The sequence below is a fragment of the Rosa chinensis genome, chromosome 1 (assembly GCF_002994745.2).
Source record: "Rosa chinensis cultivar Old Blush chromosome 1, RchiOBHm-V2, whole genome shotgun sequence".
Taxonomy (NCBI): domain Eukaryota; kingdom Viridiplantae; phylum Streptophyta; class Magnoliopsida; order Rosales; family Rosaceae; genus Rosa; species Rosa chinensis.
The window spans coordinates 27,812,940-27,832,736 of record NC_037088.1 but is presented as its reverse complement, the minus strand read 5'-3'; the positions used below and the strand labels follow the sequence as shown (position 1 = coordinate 27,832,736).

Below are 19,797 nucleotides of genomic sequence, written 5' to 3'. Positions count from 1 at the left end.
CCTAGAGACAATTTAATGTTTTTTTATTTTTCTGGGTTTTGTTCATCGAGTGGAAGGATTTCATGGACGCCGAGGCCTACTTGAATGACGTGGAGAAGTTCAAGGTCGCCAGCAGGCCATTGGTCTTGTTGTTCCTCAAGGTTGATGTCAACCCCGGCGATGGCTTTATCATCGAGCACGAGTTGACTCAGTGGAGCTTGAAGCAAGTTCTGTGTACGGTTCAAAGGGATATGGAGCTTCATGTTAAGAATCGTGACAGCTTTGTTTTTTGATGACAGTTGACGGCTTTGTTTCCTTTCAAGAGTACCAAGATGAGGATCAAGAGCAAGTTTCAATCTTTAGAAAAACAAACTAGAAGGAGTAAGAGATCTCTGAGACGGAGAAGATGATGTTTGTTTGAGCGTGGGACCCGCATGAAAATTAACTCTATTGGCTAGCTGACACGTATTTCGTCCTCACTTTTCTTACTTCACGGACGTCCTCTTTGGAACGTCCCTCTATATATATGTATGTATGTATGTATGTATGTATGTATGTATGTATGTATGCATGCATGCATGCAATGCATATACAATTAGTCTATGTCTCGTAGACATCATCTTTATTCGTCACTCCCTCTCACCAAAAATAAATAAATAATTAAGGTATATAAGATTAAGAAGTGAGCTAATTTACTATATATAAAACGGGAAGAGTCTGGAATGAACCAAAACATTTGTAGACCAACAGATGCCGTCTGCTTTTCCGTTACACTGAACGAGTCCACTCGCATAGGACAAGTTAGATCAAACCGTAAAGTATGAAGTTACACGGGGCTTTTAGGGGAGAAGGAGAAGGCAGCTGCATCGAGGAGGAGATAAGGTTCCAAGACTAAAAACCCTTCTCCGTTGTCCTTCATTTCTACAAAACATAAAAATCCCCTTTGAAGAAAACACAAATTTGCGAAAAATAGGTCATTTTGAGAAGGGCGGTTCAAACGAAATTGCGACCTGGAAAGGAAGCGACAGTCCGAGTTTCAGATGTTGCGAAATATATAGGACGAAATAAGGCAAAACTTTTGGTGAGGGTGGAATTAGGAATGGCGTGAAATCCCTAATCAAATCATCTTCCTCACACCGCCAAATGGATGCAGGTTTCTTTTCTCAACTGTACCCAATTGTTTTTCGTTTTATGTATTACAATGATTTACGTTCATATCTATATTTCACTTTTCGAATTCAATTCTGCAGAAAAGGGCATAGCTTGTGGGTGATTGATTATATTTGGTTTTTCTGGTTTCCCCCCTATTGAATTCCATTCCGGGGATTTATTCTAGTTGCATAGATTAGTTAACCTTTATTCAGATGCATATACCAAGGCTTAATATTATTATTCATCCCCCATTTATGCTACATGGTTTGCCTTTCAACACAATTTCAGCTATTGATTGCACCATACAACTACATTGCCCTTGGATGCTATAATCTAGCAATAACAAAGAGGCTTTTCAGGCAATCCAACACACCTACAAATCAATTGAACTTAGATTTTTCGGGAGCATAACCCAATTAGACTACAATGAGAAACCAAATATAACACTGTACTAGGTAGCCTGCATTTCAGTCAAGTTCCCTGTCGGTGAAATTCTGACCATATTTTACCAATGAAGACATTGTGTTGGTTCAGATGGTGTTCTTGTCATCTTAGCTTTACAGTAATGAGTCTTCTGCATAAGAGAATATGTTCCCTCTTCTTCTTCTTCTTTCACGCTTTTGTACCTTCTTGTTTGCTTTTGATTTTGTCTTGTTTTCCAATATCTTGTTTGGTTGCCGATGAGGAAAATTGAAACAGGGCATTTTTGTGCTTAGAGTGCTTGTAGTATGAGGCTGGCGGGGATGGAGGACACGGCGGAGCTGCTGGAGAAGAAGCAAGCGTCGGAAATTTCAAAGATGAGCTTAGAGGAGGCACTCACTCTCGCTCGTGCTTTAAGCCATTACCTCAATTTGATGGGCATTGCTGAAGTTCATCACAGGTCACTGAACGACTTGGGAAAAAAAAAAGGTTAAATTTCATATATCTCTTAGTGACATATTTTACAACCAATCGACTCTTGCTTGCTTCATCATCAGTAGTAGCAACTCTTAATCCCCAATCTATGAATTAACTCCCGCTTTCTTCATCATCTGTCAATTTGTTAGTCTATGGTTGGTGAATGAATTTTGGCAGGCAATGTTGTTTTTGATTTAGAGTTTCTGTCTGAATTGTCATAGTTTTGTTTGATTTGGAATGTAACTGGAATATTTTCAGCATTGTATTTGATTTTTGATTATCATGAATCTTTGCCTTTTGGTTTTTTATGATGTATTAGCTGGTATACTTGATATGCTAAAACAAATTTTGAGGGGATCATGGATCATTTTGTGTTGCAGCTCTTCATGCTTTGTCAAACTTTCATTGTTTTTTTATTTATGTGAGTATAGTCAATCTTATTGACTAATTGGAGGTCCTGGATTATGTGTGGTTGCTACAGATAAGAGAGTTGGCTCTTTAATAGATGCATGTGCAATTATTACTTGATCCTTAGAACACATAGAAAGTTCAAGTATTTCTTTCGGTCAGCATATTATTGGTGTTCCCATTTCTCTTGAATATATATATATATATATATATATATATATATATATAGATCAATATTCGTTATGGGTTTTACTTCTGTTTGTTGTACCGAAGAGGTTGTGATTAACTTGTGATTAACTTCTATGTTTTATTTTCCATGGTTCTGTTTGTTCTGTTGATTTTATATAGTGTTAGAAGGCATGTTTGGAAACACATTACAGTGGTTTAATACAAGTGTTAATGATATTTTGTTATGGTTTCTGCAATAGCTACTGAAATTGTTTCAGTTCATATTAGTTAGTAGTGAGCCACTCATAAACTTTTTTCAATAAATCATTTTCTTGAGATTCATTTTGTCACTTCATGTGTCCAACAATCCATATAAACTCTGCTTTGTACTGACAACTCAGAGGAATTTAGGTAGTGTTTTAAAATGTTTTAGACTGTATAGAGAAGCAGCACTGTAGAGTAATCAATGACTATGCAAAGCTGTTTGAGTTTTTATTTCTTATTTGTGTACTTTTGTTGTTCTTGGAATTCAAACAAAGCATGTGAGTTGTGAATTGGCTTTTCTAATTTAGTATTTCATATTTCGCATTGCTTAGGGTTTAGAATAGGAAGTGCTTTACTACATATTTAGCTTTACCAATGTGTACTGGTTTTGTCATGCTGCTATAGAATATGTACTCCAAAGTGGATTTGATTCTGTTGGTCATGAACAAACTAAAATGTCTTGGGACTGCTATTAGTTTCTTCAAAATATTTTAAGTTTGAATTACTGTACATATATAATTAAACATGCTTTCAATTACTGTCTTCATATGCAAGTTCAATGTTTTACATTATGAGAAGGAGATTTTTTTGGTTTAAAGTATGAGAATGTGAGAATTTTGAAGTAGTTGTCTATTTGCTTATTATTTGCTGTGTTTACCTTGCGACAAATCAGCCATATTTGTTACTGTTGTGACAGAGTTTGTTTGTTGGAATGAAGAAGCAATCACCAGATGCACTTTCTTCTCATCCCAAGTAATATTTGTTCTTTCAAGCAATGGTAGATTTTCTACTCAAGAGTTTTAAACATGTATCTCATTATCTGGTTTACTAGGGGTTGAGGAAATTATTTGGTCAGTATCTTCTAAAGTTGGTATTTTTCCCCCAAGTTTTCTTTTGAACGTTTGCCATTGTTGTCTTTTCAAAATAATGTTGATCTAATATGCTTACTTAGGACTACATGCATATAGCCATGCATATCGCCTGAGCGTAACTAATTAATACAGAGACTTAGAATATTCTTATTCTGGAATAAGCCTTTGCTGGCTAACTATTCTTCGCATATGTCCTGACCTATAAGGAACCTTATTAAAAAAGGAATATGAGGTCTGCTAGCTCCTTCATATCAGCAAAAGTATTGTGTAGGCTTTGTTTCTTCAGTTTCTTTTTGGGTTTAGCTGTCTTCTTCCTGTGCCAAGCTTCTTAACTTTGCTTCGGATTTCCATTTTCATTTGTTTGTTTTATTGTGTTTAGTAACTTTTAAGGAGGTGAATCTCAACTGGATAATCTCATTAGGCACCAGAAGATTGTATCTTTCTGGCGAGTCCTTGTTATTTTATATTTCTCTTTTGTATCGGTATGCATGTATTTGTATTTATATTTTCTGTGCTTATGGCTAGGGGATAAATCGAATAAGTGCTATCTTTGTTTATAGCTTGACTGTTTGAAATATGACTCAGTGAAAATGAGGGAGTTGGAAATTAGAAATCGGTATTGTAGACGTACATGTGTCAATGAGCATACTTAAATTGTTTCAATTCACTATCATGCCTTATTTGAGTGATACATGAAATTTTCTTCTGTATAGACTATTTTTTATTACAAATTTCAGTTTATCATTTGGTGATTAACATTTTTAGCCTTTTGCTTATTTCTAGCCCTTGCAATTTGATTAATTTGCAATATATTTGCACAGGGTTGTTTCAGTAAGGATCAAAGAACTTGCAGTTTTATATCAATCACTTAATCTTCAGGTATATACCCCTTCCATTTATTTCTTTAGATTTTGATTCTTCTTAATGGTACAAGTGCGTAGACTGCATATAGCTGCATTAGGTGCTTTTGATTGATGAGACATGCACTAGAATCTGTATTGTGATGGTATTGCTCTGCTAATGAAAATTAGTTAGCTTGGATTTGATTGATTAGCATTAGAAACTTCATTTGCTATTGGGTTTTTAGTTTCAGTCTCTGCTTCTGACATTGAAGTACCAAGATCATAAATTCTTAATTTTTTGTAAAGAAACAAAGGAGAAGAAATCCTGGAAGGAGTTTGATTATGTAATCCAATAGCAGATATATGAATCTCTGGTTTCTGTGTATGAATGTTGTTTTCTATCAATCTACAGCTTTGATCTTCTATTAATTGTGAGGACAACAAGCTTCTACAATACATTTTTAAGTGATAGATTATAATATTAAAGTACAACGTATTTGGTAATGTATGTTTGAATGTATGGCAATACATTCTAAGATTTCTAAACTGTGTCCTTACTATTGAATTAGTGCTTTCCCTGTGGTAAGATAAAGATCTTCATGCTGATGCAACTTTATTTCGCATCTTTTACATTGACTCATTTGCTCTTTTTTCATATTTCTTTTGTTTTTTGTTTTTGATAATCTCTTCTTATCGTGTGTTTCCTCCTGTTTTACAATGAAGGAATTCAATCTACATACTTTTGCTTGGTCGTTCTTAAAAACTTATTGATTCTTATGTATTCCTAAGGAACTTGATTGATGATCATTAATGTTAATCTTTCCTAGAACTTACGGACTTCTTTTTCTTTTTCTCCAATTATATATCCCCTCTTGGCTTCTTTGATCAAACCCTCAGTTTACCCTTCTACCTTCCTATTGTGCATTGAAAAAAAACAGTAACTGTGTTTTATTTTTTCACAGTGATAGGGAAGCTAACATTGAACCAGCAATGTCATCACATACGGTGCTCAACCCAACAAGCAGAAAACTGACTGAAGCAGCATGTCATTGCAATTCTTGGATTTTTGTTTAGATATTACTGAAGCAAGCAATTTTTTGATAGGCTAACACGTTTTGTTTATATACACCTAGACCAACTAGAACAACTACTTTTTGGAAAATATTCCAGCAACAACTGTAAATAAGTAAACCTTGGATAGCCTATTTTTTGAACACTCCACTATGATAAGATCATCCTTTGTTTTAGATCTGCAGTAATGAAAACAGTTCTATCATTTATACTCACCTTTTAAGTTTAAGTAGGAAAAGACATTATGGTTATGTTTCACATCCCGCAGCAAAGCGTGGGCACCATTGCTAGTAATTTCTATTAACAACTCAGATCAAAAGGTGCAGAGCAGACGCTCCAGGCCACATTTTTTGAAAAAAAAAATTCTAATAAATTATTTATATATTTTTGAGAATATTATACATAAATAACTTTTAAAATTCTGAAACTTCTAAAAATCATAATAAATAGCTCAGATGTCGGCAAAATCCTCATATGCCTAGTGATGTGGTATAACTTATATATTAGGTATATTACAAAATTATATCTTCCATGAGCAACATTGGAGGAAATATAATTTATCAAAATCAACCTTTGCATGATAAGAAGATATGGTTATGGTCAAAATTTCAGTTATTTTCATGGTCGTTTGAGTCTTGATCTATTGGGTTGACTCTGAACCCTAAATACCACATAAAACTAATATGCTTATAGTCGGTCCTTCGCAATTTATTTTTTCGATCTGTCAGCTCTCACACTCTCATGGGTATGAGATATATAAACTAATGTAAAAATTTCTAGAAGCTTATCTCGTCCTGGTATAGCTCCTTTTAGGGAAGTATAAGTGTATAAAGAGTTGACCGCTTTGTTTGATGTCGAATTGACGGCAGATCGGGTTAAGTTTTTTACACAGTACTTATTGATACGCTATAAATATATGGGTAATCACAAATTTACCGATTTCCAGTTACGAATTTTTAGACCGCACAAAATTCTTATATGCCTAGTAATGTGGTCTAACTTGTTTATTAGGTGTATTACAAAATTATATCTTCCAAGAACAATATGGTGAAGAAAATATAATTTATCAAAATTAGCCGTTGGATATTATCATGATAAGAATATATGGTTATGGTCAAAATTTCAGCTATTTTAGTCATCCTTTAGGTCTCGATCTACTGGGTCAACTATAAACCCTAAATATCACATAAAACTAATATGCTCATAACCGGTCCTTCGCAATTTATTTTGTCGATCTATCAACTCTCACACTGTCGTGGGTATGGGATATATAAACTAATGTAAAAATTTCTACAAGTTTATCTCGTCCTGGTATAGCTTTCCTTAGGGAAGTATAAGTGTATAAAGAGTTGACCTCTCTGTTTGATGTCGAATTGACGGCGGATCGGGTTAATTTTTTTATACAGTACCTATTAATACACTATAAATAGACGGGTAATCTCAAATTTACCAATTTCCAATTACGAATTTTTAGATTGCAAAACATCCTTATATGCCTAGTAATGTGGTCTAACTTATTTCTTAGGCGTATTACAAAATTATACATTCCAAGAGCAACATGGTGGAGGAAATATAATTTATCAAAATTGGTCATTGGATGTTATCATGATAAGAAGATATGGATATGGTGAAAATTTCAGTTATTTTCATTGTCGTTTGGGTCTCGATCTATTGGGTCAACTCTAAACCTTAAATACCACATAAAAACTAATATGCTCATAACCGGTCCTTTGCAATTTATTTTTTTGATCTGTCAGCTCTCACACTCTCGTGGGTATAAGCTATATAAACTAATGTAAACACTTCTAAAAGTTTATCTCCTTCTGGTATAGCTGTCCTTAGGGAAGTATAAGTGTATAAAAAGTTGACCGCTTTGTTTGATATCGAAATGACGGCGGATCAGGTTAATTTTTGTACACAATACTTATTAATACGCTGTAAATAGATAGGTAATCTCAAATTTACCGATTTTCAGTTATGAATTTTTAGATCGCACAAAATCCTTATATGCATAGTAATGTGATCTAACTTTGTTTATTAGGTGTATTACAAAATTATACCTTCCAAGAGCAACATGGTGGAGGAAGTATAATTTATCAAAATTGACCTTTGGATGTTATCATGATAAGAAGATATAGTTATGGTCAAAATTTCAGCTATTTTCGTCGTCATTTGGGTCTCGATCTACTGCGTTAACTCTGAATCCAAAATACCACATAAAACTAATATGCTTATAGCCGGTCCTTCGCAATTTATTTTTTCCGATCTGTCAGCTCTCACACTCTCGTTGATATAAGCTATATAAACTAATGTAAACACTTCTGAAAGTTTATCTCCTCCTGGTATAGCTCCCCTTAGGGAAATATAAGTATATAAAGAGTTGATCGCTTTGTTTGATGTCGAAATGACTATGGATCCTGTTAATTTTTGTACAGAAGACCTATTAATACGTTGTAAATAGATGGGTAATCTCAAGTTTATCGATTTTCAGTTATAGAATTTTGGATCTCCCAAATCCTCATATGCCTAGTAATGGGGTCTACCTTGTTTATTAGGTTTATCACAAAATTATACATTCTAAGAGCAACATGGTGGAGGAAATATAATTTATCAAAACTGGCAGTTGGATGTTATCATGATAAGAAGAAACGGTTATGGTCAAAATTTCAGCTATTTTCGTCGTCGTTTGGGTCTCGATCTACTAGGTCAACTCTAAGCCCTAGGACCACATAAAACTAATATGCTCATAACTGGTCATTCGCAATTTATTTTTTTGATCTTTCAGCTCTTACACTCTCGTGGGAATGGGCTATATAAACTAATGTAAAACTTTCTAAAAGTTTATCTCCTCCTGGTATAGCTCCCCTTAGGGATAAGTGTATAAAGAGTTTACCATTTTGTCTGACATTTTTTTGAATTGCGCAAGTGATATTTATGAATAAACAAAATTTGGTATGCAAATTCAAAAATCTACCACCCTATAATAGCTTCCACCACTTCTCTTCATTTTCCTATCCACTTCACATGTCACTGTAGCAGTGGAAGCATATGCCATACGCCGTTGTGGCCCAATTATTTCAATGACAATGACTGATTCGGGAAAAAAAAATGCATGCCAATGTTTTTTGGATAAAAGCTATACAAAAAGGGAATAAAGCTTGTATGAAAGGGAATGATACATTTTAATTTTTCTCATAAATGTTATAAAAGGAATGAAGCTTCTACGAAAGTTTACAAGATAATTGAGTTTTACAAGGTAGTTATCTTTCTCTACTACATAGGGTTCAAACTTTTACAAGGATCTTCCTCGTTCTACTTCACGTACCAATTACTTTAGTGTGTTTGCTTGTGCCTACTGCAAGAGCAACAGGTTTCGTATGAAAAATATGCATTTTCTCATATAACAAACAGTCTAAATTTCAATCAGATTAGATCAGAAAGTCTACCAAAGTCTTTTATCATCTTCAGCCTGGAAGTTTATCCAGCTTTTTGTATATGTCCTTTCAATTTAATCAACTGTTTTTGAAAGCAGACAACATAATCAATTGGTATTCAATTCAACAAATAGTAATTGAAGTCTCATTTTCTTCTTCAACTTCCTTTATTTATGAAATACATAAATTTCACAGAATTAAACAGTTGCTGATGAACATAACCATTGTTCATGCAATTTTTCCTGTAGATTTTTATCACAATCTCATCCGAGGAGCCAAGACATCTTAGAATAAAAAATTGACCTAGAGAGGGAAATAAAAGAAAACATACACTAGACACAATTATCCTTCAAGCCACAATTACCAGGAAAAAATCATGGTTAAATCAGATTCATGATGCAGGGGCAATTACCATAAGAATGAGACCGTAAACTATTGTCCAACATCAATAGAAACACAAACATTACTATGCAACGAATGAAACTAAGCATATCAATAGAATTATTTTCATATTAGATTGCTTGATCATTGATGAATCAAGATCAAAAAAATTTGACACAAACAATCAAGAGCTGTATAAAAGTCAACCAGTAAGCAAGATAAAGAAACAGAAATGATAATTACCTCTGATGCCACTTTCCTTCACTCTACCAGATCTGCTTTATTCCCAGCTAGAGCCATGACCATACTTCAATTGTGTTGTCATAAGAAAATGATCCGATTAGATAGAATTAGCCATATTGAAAACACAAATTAGCATAAAGAAGTTAGTATACAGAGTGCACCACCTAAACAAAACTGAAATTAAAGTTATAGCCTAAGATTAAACAGCCAAGGACTGAGTGATGTTTAGACAACAAGAAAGTGTGAGCAATATTTGCTTGTCTTTACAATTGAAAAAAGAGTATCTTGTAAAAGAGTCCAGCCCTGAAAGAAAAAAAAAAAAGTTCAGGCTACTTCATTCAATATAGAGGAGAAAAGAACAAAGTGATGAGGACATATCAGTTTATAGCTCTTTCCATCAGCAACTAGCAAGCTGATAATACTAACATGATGGTATTCTAGGTACTTAAGGGGGCAGCAATACCTTGTTATACTGAAACTCAAAGTATTATCAACAAGAACATAATAACAAGTACACCACTTCAGAGAAAAGATAGAAACCACTCACAGTCCTAAGTAAAAACAGGAAAGCTCAAGTTGCCAAGTGTCACACGGGTGTAGTTTATCCCCAAACTTTTTCCCTTGTGATGGCGCCGAGTAGCCCGCTCTACTCGACCAGCCTACCCCTCTCACTCGCTTGCTAGAGTACGCAGCGGAACTATCAAGTAAATAGCAACGAGTATACAAGCATACACACACACAATCATGACACAAGTGTTTACGGGAAGCCCTCTTCCCAACCTTTAACTCAACTAAAGGAATTTACAAGAGTACAATAGTGCTTTCAGCCTTGGCAATCCAACATGCCCAATTTGCCTAGCAACTATCACGAGTGCTTACAGCCTTAGTGATCCTACACACTCAATCTGCCTAGCTACTCCCTAAGTGGGTACTTCCTCTAAGTATCCTCACTTATTTCCTTAGGTCTCTAACCCAAGTGTTTAACCTTTCCCTCAAAGGTCTAACACACCAAGAGACTAACCTTTCCCCCAAAGGTCTCACCCCATGACAACCCCATGAGTTGGGTTTATATAGTACAACAAATGTGCTTGGCAACCTTCCACTTGCGAGCTATGTGTCGCCATTCACATGGCTGCAACTTGTTGCCAACTCGGTGCCAACTCGTGCTTCAACTTGTGGCCAACTTGCCGCGAACTTGCTGCCCTAGTTATGGCCTTGTTGCTGCCAACTCGCTGCCCTAGTTGTGGCCTAGTTGCTGCCAAGTTGCTGCCCACAACTTGCTGCCATCTTGCGTCCACACTTGTTCACACTTGTTCACAATTGCTCACACTTGCTGCCAGCCCCCTCTTGCTGCTTAGCCCCCTTGCCTGCTGCCCTTCCGTCAGTGCTTAGCGAGGCTACGGATCTGCCTTGCGTTTATGCTTGCACATGCTCCCAGCTAGCATGTGTGTGCCTTGCCTCGACATGGCGCAAGGCTCATGCCATGCCTAAGCATACCGCGGCACTAAGGGGCTAACACCAAGCCTTTGACAGACATCCTCTTCACCTAATCTTAATCCCACGGCACAACCCATCACCGGCCAAGATTAAATTCTCACTTGTTCAATTGCAGTATTCCAAGATCAACTTCTTCCAATGAAGAAGTTCACCCAAAACGTGCAAGCCCTCAAATACCAAACTTTGTCCCTCTCTCCCTCCTTCTCCTCTCTCTGTTTCTTCTCAACAACTCTCTATTACTTCCCTCTCTTCTTCATTCTCCCCCTCTCTCCTCTTTTATTTTTCTTTCTTTCCTCTAACCCCCCGTCAACAACAAAACCAAATCGCTTGTTATCTCTTAACATAAAAACAATAACAGCACAAATACAAACATCATCCAATTAACCATAATCCAACCATCTAAACTACATAAACTGGAAGTAATAACTATGAGTATCTCCACTTTTTGTTGGGAAGTTAGAGCCCACAAGTGATAAGAACCAAGAAGCTTCAATTTGCACAGAATCAAGAAGCTCATAAGTTAAAGCTAAACTTTATTCCCACTATCTCCGAAATGGATCAAAGGAAAATATATTTGAATCCAATTGGGAAAAGATATCATTTTTAATTCAGTTCAAACCATCAAATATTCAAATAAAGAGGTGAACATCCGATGAATATAAACCGAACCGAAAAGATTAACGCTCCTCCCAGAAACTAATTAAGATAAATTTGAAACTGCTTCAACTGCAATTTGGGTTATAAACTGCTTCAACTAGAATCACAAATGTACACATCGAGTAACGGAAAAGTGAAGGAAACGAAAGACCAGAAGTAGAAAGAAATTACAGCAGGGCCGTAATGGGCTGGTTGATGCGGCGGAGCTCCAGGATCATCCAAGTCCTCGCTTCTCCGTGGCTTTGATGACTAAGCTGCCAAACCAGATAAATGTCGAGCCAAGGCTGTAACCCTCACATCCCAGATGCCAATATACCAGAAACCCCTTATCCTTTTACCATGACAGCACGGAATTTACAGTTAACAGAAGGTTAACAGTCAACAAAATTTCGCCAGTTTCTGTGGAGGAGAAGAGGCCACGTCAGTGGGGCCCTTTTAGTCTACAAATGTGTTGGTTCATTGCAGCCTACTCCTTTTTATATGGAAGGGCCACTTTTGTACAAGAAATGTGCTGAGAACTATTTTGTTTACCAAGTGGGATTCAAGAACCCTTTCTCACAGAGGAAAGCCGCCACATAAGGCAAACTTTTTGGCCCATAGATACTTTTCAAGTATTAGATTGCCTAGATTGCCTCAATCAATTCAAGCCTGAGGCATTTAATCAGATACTGCACTAAACAGATTTAAAGTCATAAGCTTTATTCCAGAGGAAAGCTAGCCAGCTCATGAACCCTATGGAACTTTTGCAACCTACATATTAGGGGGTCAAGTCAGTTCAGGCTCAGTCTTATACATGCATAATGTAGTCAGTCGACTCTAAACTACCTAATATCAACTTGTTTTTACACCCTATAAGAATAGAATAATATTGTGCTACATTAAAAGATGGAAGGCTACTAATTTAACATATATCCATTGATCAAGGTAAAAATGGAATCTTGTCTTGCTGTTTCCAAGTTATACAAGGTACAGGAGTTATGAATCAGTTAAAGTCAGAACTTGCCCTGGATCTTCATGCAAGAATTAATTGATAGTAAGCATGCAATCTCACATTGTCGTTAAGAAACTTGATGATAGCTAGAATTTTCTTCAAGGACCCTAATAGTGTGTCTAAATGTCTTTGATCCCTGAGGTGTTTCCAATATTAAAGCAGGATACTTAGAGAAACTATCCTCCAATAAAATGTACATCTACAATTATATAGAGAGGCTGCTTGGTTCAAATTAAGTGAGCGTCAAACTTGTCATCTGCGCCACTACAATAGACGAGCCGTTCGGCTGTACCAACAAGCAGATATCAGAAAGGAAAAGGCAGAATAATATATTTTTAATTTTTAAACGAACAAAAAGGAATTGGAAATGAAAATGAGACAAAACTTGCAGATCAAGAGCTTAATGCAACGGCCATTGGGCTGCTCTTCAGTTCTAACTAGAAGAACTGGGCAAACCTCAAAAGCAAAGAACTTGAACCTATACACGTTATCATCCGCTCTCTCTAGACCAGATCTCACCATTCAAGTTCATAGTGTTCGGCCTGGCCACATCTGTCTCATTTGGAGAGCTCACTCAAACCATTGGGGCAGGAGGACACAGTCATGAATCCAGCAAATCTGACACCTATTACCCGCATTGGAATCATACCATGTTACCTATGACAGCAAGGTGAATAAGGATGAAAATCTCATGGATGTTAGGAAGGACAGGAGTGCACTACAGTTGGTAGTGATGTCAAGTACGACAGCCTATGCCAATTGGCATTTGAAGTTGCCAAGTCTATGACATAACAATGGATTTCACAATGATGGATGCGCCAACGGGGTATTATGAGGAAGCACCGGGAAGAACGAATGCCATATACACAGCTGGAATGAGGAAGCACCGGGAAGAATGAATGCCATATACACAGCTGGAATGATGTCTTGGAACAAGAGTAAGGAGAGACTACTGTGCTCAGGTGTTTGTTCGTGATGTGGATAGGCTTCTGAATCATGCAAATTCCTTACTAAATTTAGGGGCTCAATATCTATATCATGCATTAGATCACTCCGAAATCTTACTTGGCCTACTCAAGATTGAAGTGGAAGCTGCAGTAGATGTTAACTTGATGGCTAACTAAACGCGCACCAAACAAATCCCACTTGTAAACATAAGTTAGACATCCATGATCTACAAAATGACATTCCTTCATATTCAGTATTCACTAAACAAGCAACAAACCCGACTTATAGATCTATCAGCTACCACAAGAAACAGGGACAACCCACAACCACCACACCATATTATCGAAATGCATTAAAAAATTGACAAGTAAATTTCTTTTTTAAGCTTTTCTGTGGTTTCATTTATCAGCAGACCCAAAAGCATCAACTCTCAACCTTAAGCTTATCCTCCTTGGTTTCCCGTTGTCTTTGTGATAAGGTCATGCTTTTCTGTCTTTCTAATCAAGTGAAACAAGAAAAATCAACAAAGCCTCCCACCATACTCTTATCCAATACATAACTTGATGATCACGCCCGAAGAAAAAAGAAAAAAGAAAAACACAGAAATATCAGCAACAAAGGTTAAAAAACAGAAAGGGAGATTAAGGCACTATGCCATGCCATTCCTGGTCATAATTTACAGGGATGGTGCATCTAGGCGGATAATTCTTCCCTGGAGTAAATCTCTCATGAGAAATTGTTTGAGTTTCAAATAGGATGACATATATGTCATTGCTTCAGCTGAATATGGGATCCCATACAACACCAGGCAACCAAAAAACACAAAAAGAAAGGATCTACACTCACCTTTCTGTATACTTTGGATCCAATCAAACTTGTTGACAAGGAGTAATATTCTTGAAATATATAACTGTTGTTTTGGTTGAAAAGTAGAATACTGTCGATAAGATAACAAAGCCAGATGTTGAATAAATCTAAACAAACTTAGCTGTCAGTAAGATGCTGCACTAGAACAAAACTACATAGTTCAAAAGTCAAAACGGGAATTAACCCAATATTTAAAAATTCAAATATAGCGCATCACACTCTCAAAGACTCTCACCCAGTCCATCAATTATCCACTTCGTTGAACCAACAGTGGGGACAGTAATATATGCACTTCATTCCTCACCAGAGTACAAGAATATCATCTTCCAGTTCCGCAAAATTGTTTATCAACTATTATGAAGCTCTTTATCACCTACTGATGGTCTACACAAAGAAACACAAATGAGGTTCTTCATACACATAAGACTGCAGACCCATAATCATTCAAGACTAAGTAAAGCACAACCAAAATACAAATGAACACAATCCTTACAATTATCAGCAAAAAGCAGGAGAGTAAAAGCAACAGTGAAGAGAACTACAAAGAAACCAGGAATGACTACTTCTGAATAACATCAGGGACCACATCATAAGTATGAGATGAGTAAAACAAACTGCTTCCAGTTGACAATTCCAGAACTTAGAACAGATCAATTTTTTAATATTACAATATAATTCAAGCGGACCAATACAGAGCTCAAAACACACAAACACTACATATTATACAATCAAATGTCTATATACAAAGTCGGTAGATACACAAAAATACAAATCAACGGCGACATTACTCTTTATGCAACCATATAGAACATATATGTATATCAGCAGGAAAGGTTGAAAAGATATGGAGTTGAAAAACAAATGTTTATTATCAATATATGCAATACTAATGAATAACTGTAAAAAGACTGCAGAATGTAACAGTAACAAAAGGATTATAATTACCAGGTCAAGAAGATAGCAGTAGGGCTTCCGGGTGCTGGAGGATTCTGCTCTAACAGTTTGACAAGCGAACCGGCTTTAGAAAGTGCATCAGGATTTGTAGCAGACAATATTTCTACCTCTTGAAGACCAAGTTGTCTCTTAATTAAGTCCAAGTTCTCTTGAAGGACCTCAATCTCACCAAAAGGCAGCTTCAAATCCAAGGCCTGAGCCCCAATTGCAATTGCCTCATCCTTCTTGAACTTCATGAAAGGCATACAAAGCTTTTGGATTTGTCTAAAATCTTTCGACTGACCAATAGAACTTTTTTGCAACTCTTCTTGTATCATCTTGTCTGAAGAAAAAGTACGACTGTCTCTGTTAAAGTTAATTTGGAGGATTTTCAGGCACTCTGCCTTCCATCCATCAAAGTGCTCGTTCACATAGATTAAGCCGGTCAGATTGTTGTCTTCTGTCAACACTGTGACTGGAGTACCCTTCTTACCCTTCTTTGAGCTTGAAACTTGCTTTTGGAGGAGCTTCCTCATTGAAATGATTGAGTCCTGCAAATATTTATTGGCACTCTGGAGGGTTAGGTCCGGAGCGTCAGCCAAAGGCCATCCTGCGTTTACCACAAAGCCATCCTTCTTCAAAAGTTCCCTCCATACGTATTCTCCGTAGTGTGGGCAGATTGGAGTAATAAGACGTGTCTGCACATCCATAAAACGCCACACCAAATCACGATTCATTCCCCCAGCACCACATGAAAACCGATACTCATCCCTAGCAGCCTGAAGATCATAAAATCCAGTCTTGAGGGCTTCTCGGAACATGTAATCGCTGTAATTCTGCTCAGTCCTGTTCACAGCAATATTTATCTCATTCGCAAAGACCCTGTCAGCATAAGTAGTTGGGGGTCCTGGTCTCAAAGAAGAGTTTGCACCTAAAACTTCTTCCATCCATGAGATCTCTTTAGTGAGCCGCAGGATTGCAGCATTGGCAGTGTCAAATGCAAAATTTGCATCATCAACACCATCTCCAGCATCAGCCAAAGAAAAGCGAGTGGCATCAGCTGAAAATTCCACAATTGCCTGGCGAATTGTCCTAAAGTTTCCTGTGGACTTGGACATTTTCTGAGCATTGAGCATTATGTGCCCATTGCATCTGAAACCACGAGGCCAGTGCTTCTTGGACATAATAGCTGTATGGTTGTAGATGCAGAAGGTTAAATGATTTTGTATTAGATCCTTGCCAGACACCCGAAGATCAAAAGGATACCAATATTCAAACTCCTGCTTCATCTCACTCAGAATTGATGATGAGATGTCGGATGATTTAGGATATGGGCCGTCACAGAAAATAAAATCCCAGACCTCATCAGTCATTTGTTCAGGTTTAATTGCAGATTTGCTGGAACCATACATGTCTCCGTTGTGTAGGAAGTGAGCAATGGTGTAATAAGCCATGTAAATAGTTGAATCAGACAATGACTCAACTAAGAATTCTTCATCCCAGGGGATGCGAGTCCCAAGACCAAAAGATCGTGAACAAGCCCACTGATTCAACCAGCTCAATGTGTGTTCAAATCCATGCCGTGTCTCATCAGAATACAAATTCATGCCGGACAAGCACTCCTCAGCCAATTTTTTCCATTCAGTTTCCCCATAAGTGATGTACCATTGATCTGTAAGCGCCACAACACATTCATCACCTGATCGTGATAGTACCCGCTTCTCAGGTTCACTATATGATATTGCCTCCCCTGCCTCTATAAGCTTGCTCCTTATCAAGGGTTTAACCTCCTGGACTTTCCTTCCCTTAAATTCCCCCACAATCAGTGTTCCTTCATTGAATCCTTTCAAGTATGTCAACCTCTTGGCTTCTGCTAGCTTCTCTTTCTCATTCTGGCTTTTGATCTTGAGATCTGCACAGACCTTTTCCGCAGCCTTATTTCCATATCCTGGAATATCGATGATTGGGATAATCTCAAAGGGCAGTACCCACTCATCTTTCACACCAAATTTTGCCCTAAAAGCAGGTTTTGATTTCAAGTCATGCAAGGCCATATAGTCATCCGGAGAATCAGTAGGTACACTGGTCACAATCCCAGTACCTTTGTCTGTTAGGACAGTCAACATAGGAAGAGCATAAATAATCTGATTCACTGCTAGTGGCGACTTCAATGGAAGGCCAATCAAATCGTAACCAGTCAGTTCAACCAAGCAAGTAGGTTTCTCTGGGACCCTAGAGTACTTTTGATAAGCAAGATTACGTGCTGCTCTCTGTGTAAGAATGAACACATCTGTTTCATTGACTTCATATGCACCATACTTACCATCAGGCAATACCCATGCATTTGTTTGTCCATACATGGTCTCAGGTCTCAGTGTTGCTGCAGCAAGGAACACTTTCCTCCCCTCCAACACTCCCAATTTAGAAGGAAAAGGTGCCATCAGTTCCATTTTGATGACAGTATATTCTTGGGGCTGAACTCCTTCACCACTGGACCTATCATGATCTGCACAGGGTTGCCCATCCATCGGAGAGTATATCGTGTAACGGAGATCTTTGACAATCTTACCCATGGATTTCAGTTTCCTAACCTGCCACCTCACAAAGCCGTCGAAAAAAGGGTTCATGTCTGTAGTAATAAAGGAACGTCTCCAGTCACAGCCCAGGCCAAAAGCCTTGAGGTCCTCCACAGCCAATGGGGGAAAATAAGTCAACCACTTATAAGGGTCCTGAAATTTGGATATGTCACTGTCGGAGAGGCCAAAGCTCTGCATAATTTCCCATTGGTACACTTCGCCGCTTGATTTTGATGCAGCCTTTGACTTCTTTCCCTTATGCTTGGCTGGAGGTTCGCCTGCATTGACATCCTCTGCTTCCACTTCCACTTCCTCGTTCCCTTTCTCCACTTGTTTGGGAAAAACAGGAGGTTCTCCAAACTGTTGAATCTCCCTAACAAGCTTATCGGCAGAGGCTTTGATGGGCATGCCAGTACAGTGAAAAGCAAAAGGCAAGAGGACATTTGCGCCTCTCAATCGATGATAGGCTGCAGCAAACTCCAGCTTCGACAGTGAGAAGGCATGTCCGAGATGCAGATAACCGTTCATATAAGGGAAGGGGAAGTTTCCAAAGAACTTCTCCCCTGGGCCGGGCGGCTCTGCACGAGACTGGGCCCTGAAAACTTGTTTGTCTTCCCACCAGCTTCGAGCCTTTGCCTCAATCTCTAGGAGATGGTCTCTCCTGGCAAAGCTCTTGCCGCCTTCCTCCGCCATCTCAGTACTACTACTAAAAAAGTACCTGCAAACAACAATTGTTTTCCATAAGAAAACAGCTATTCCATACAAATCTCGTTTATCAATACAAAAAAATTCACAACCTTTTAAACAAACTGCGACAGTGGAGCTTTGTCGTCCACTTTACTCTCATTAGCAGCAGCACTGCACTAGTGTAACTGTAAACTAGGACCAGTATTAACATTAGAGCACTAGAACTAGAACTAACTGGACCAACCAACAACGCTGGCTCATTTACCTAATTGAAAACACACTCGTTTCCTTCATCTAACTAATTCAATTTTCGAATAATACATTTATAGAACATTTACATTGAATTCATCCCAGAAATTGACAAGTAAAAGATTGAAAAGTAAAAACCTACCCGAATTTGAAGAACAGAAGAGAACTGCGACGAGGGCTAATAGGCTTCGGTTTCAAAGGTTCAAGAACTTTTCGGCTGAGACGAAAAATGCTCTTCGAGGTTTTGAGAGAAAAGGGCTTTCGAGGGTTTATAGGTATTACGACTATTTGATTTTCTTTTTTTTATTTATAGGTTTATACTCGAGTTTCCTATTTAGTATTTATTTATGAAAAAAAAAAAACCTATTGGGATCCTCATTTTCACGTAGGAGCATACAGTAAAACAGCTACAAATTAATATTTATTTGGACTGCGAAAATTATTATTTTAGGGGAAATCACAGAACTTGGTCTAATTTAGAAAACCTACTTATGTTTACATTTTTAGTTGCATTATGTTCCTAATGAAGAGTTGATTGAAAGGGTATTATGATCTAGATTCTAGTTGTGCTCTACCAAATGTTCTAAAAAAAAAAAAGATTTTTCAAATAGTAGTAACCGTGAATTATTCTTGCTAAACAATGAAAATCAAATAGCCAGTAGATTTTTTTTTTTTTTTTTA

General features: G+C 37.4%; 2 protein-coding genes and 1 long non-coding RNA gene across 15 annotated transcripts; 1 reads left to right on the top strand and 2 right to left on the bottom strand.

Annotated features, from left to right (window-relative positions):
• The first annotated feature begins 725 nt into the window (after positions 1-725).
• LOC112182376 (phosphoenolpyruvate carboxylase 4) lies at positions 726-5,868 on the top strand. 11 transcript variants are annotated; one of them, XR_002929420.2, is made up of 5 exons: positions 726-1,132; positions 1,848-2,011; positions 3,566-3,621; positions 4,562-4,619; positions 5,545-5,868. XR_002929420.2 is itself a non-coding variant. In XM_024320865.2 (4 exons), exons 1-4 carry the CDS (start codon positions 1,127-1,129, stop codon positions 5,545-5,547), a joined length of 231 nt encoding a protein of 76 aa, XP_024176633.1. In that variant the 5' UTR covers positions 726-1,126; the 3' UTR covers positions 5,548-5,868. The 11 variants fall into 11 exon arrangements, 1 of the variants encoding a protein (XP_024176633.1); XR_002929421.2 differs by having other exon boundaries at positions 3,566-3,646; XR_002929418.2 differs by having other exon boundaries at positions 1,848-2,040.
• A 2,946-nt stretch (positions 5,869-8,814) lies between these two features.
• On the bottom strand, positions 8,815-9,787 carry LOC112181715. The gene is made up of 3 exons (XR_002929072.2): positions 9,712-9,787; positions 9,100-9,169; positions 8,815-9,008 (listed from the first exon to the last, which is right to left on the bottom strand). It is a non-coding gene; the product is annotated as an uncharacterized LOC112181715 (long non-coding RNA).
• A 4,834-nt stretch (positions 9,788-14,621) lies between these two features.
• On the bottom strand, positions 14,622-19,403 carry LOC112192504 (leucine--tRNA ligase, cytoplasmic). 3 transcript variants are annotated; one of them, XM_024332261.2, is made up of 4 exons: positions 19,259-19,401; positions 18,978-19,052; positions 15,617-18,898; positions 14,622-15,055 (listed from the first exon to the last, which is right to left on the bottom strand). In XM_024332261.2, coding segments are annotated over exons 2-4 (3,333 nt in total). In that variant the 5' UTR covers positions 19,028-19,052; positions 19,259-19,401; the 3' UTR covers positions 14,622-15,054. The 3 variants fall into 3 exon arrangements, with proteins under 3 accessions (XP_024188029.1, XP_024188036.1, XP_024188045.1); XM_024332268.2 differs by having other exon boundaries at positions 18,978-19,059; positions 19,259-19,388; XM_024332277.2 differs by lacking the exon at positions 18,978-19,052 and having other exon boundaries at positions 19,259-19,403.
• Between the last annotated feature and the right edge of the window lie 394 nt (positions 19,404-19,797).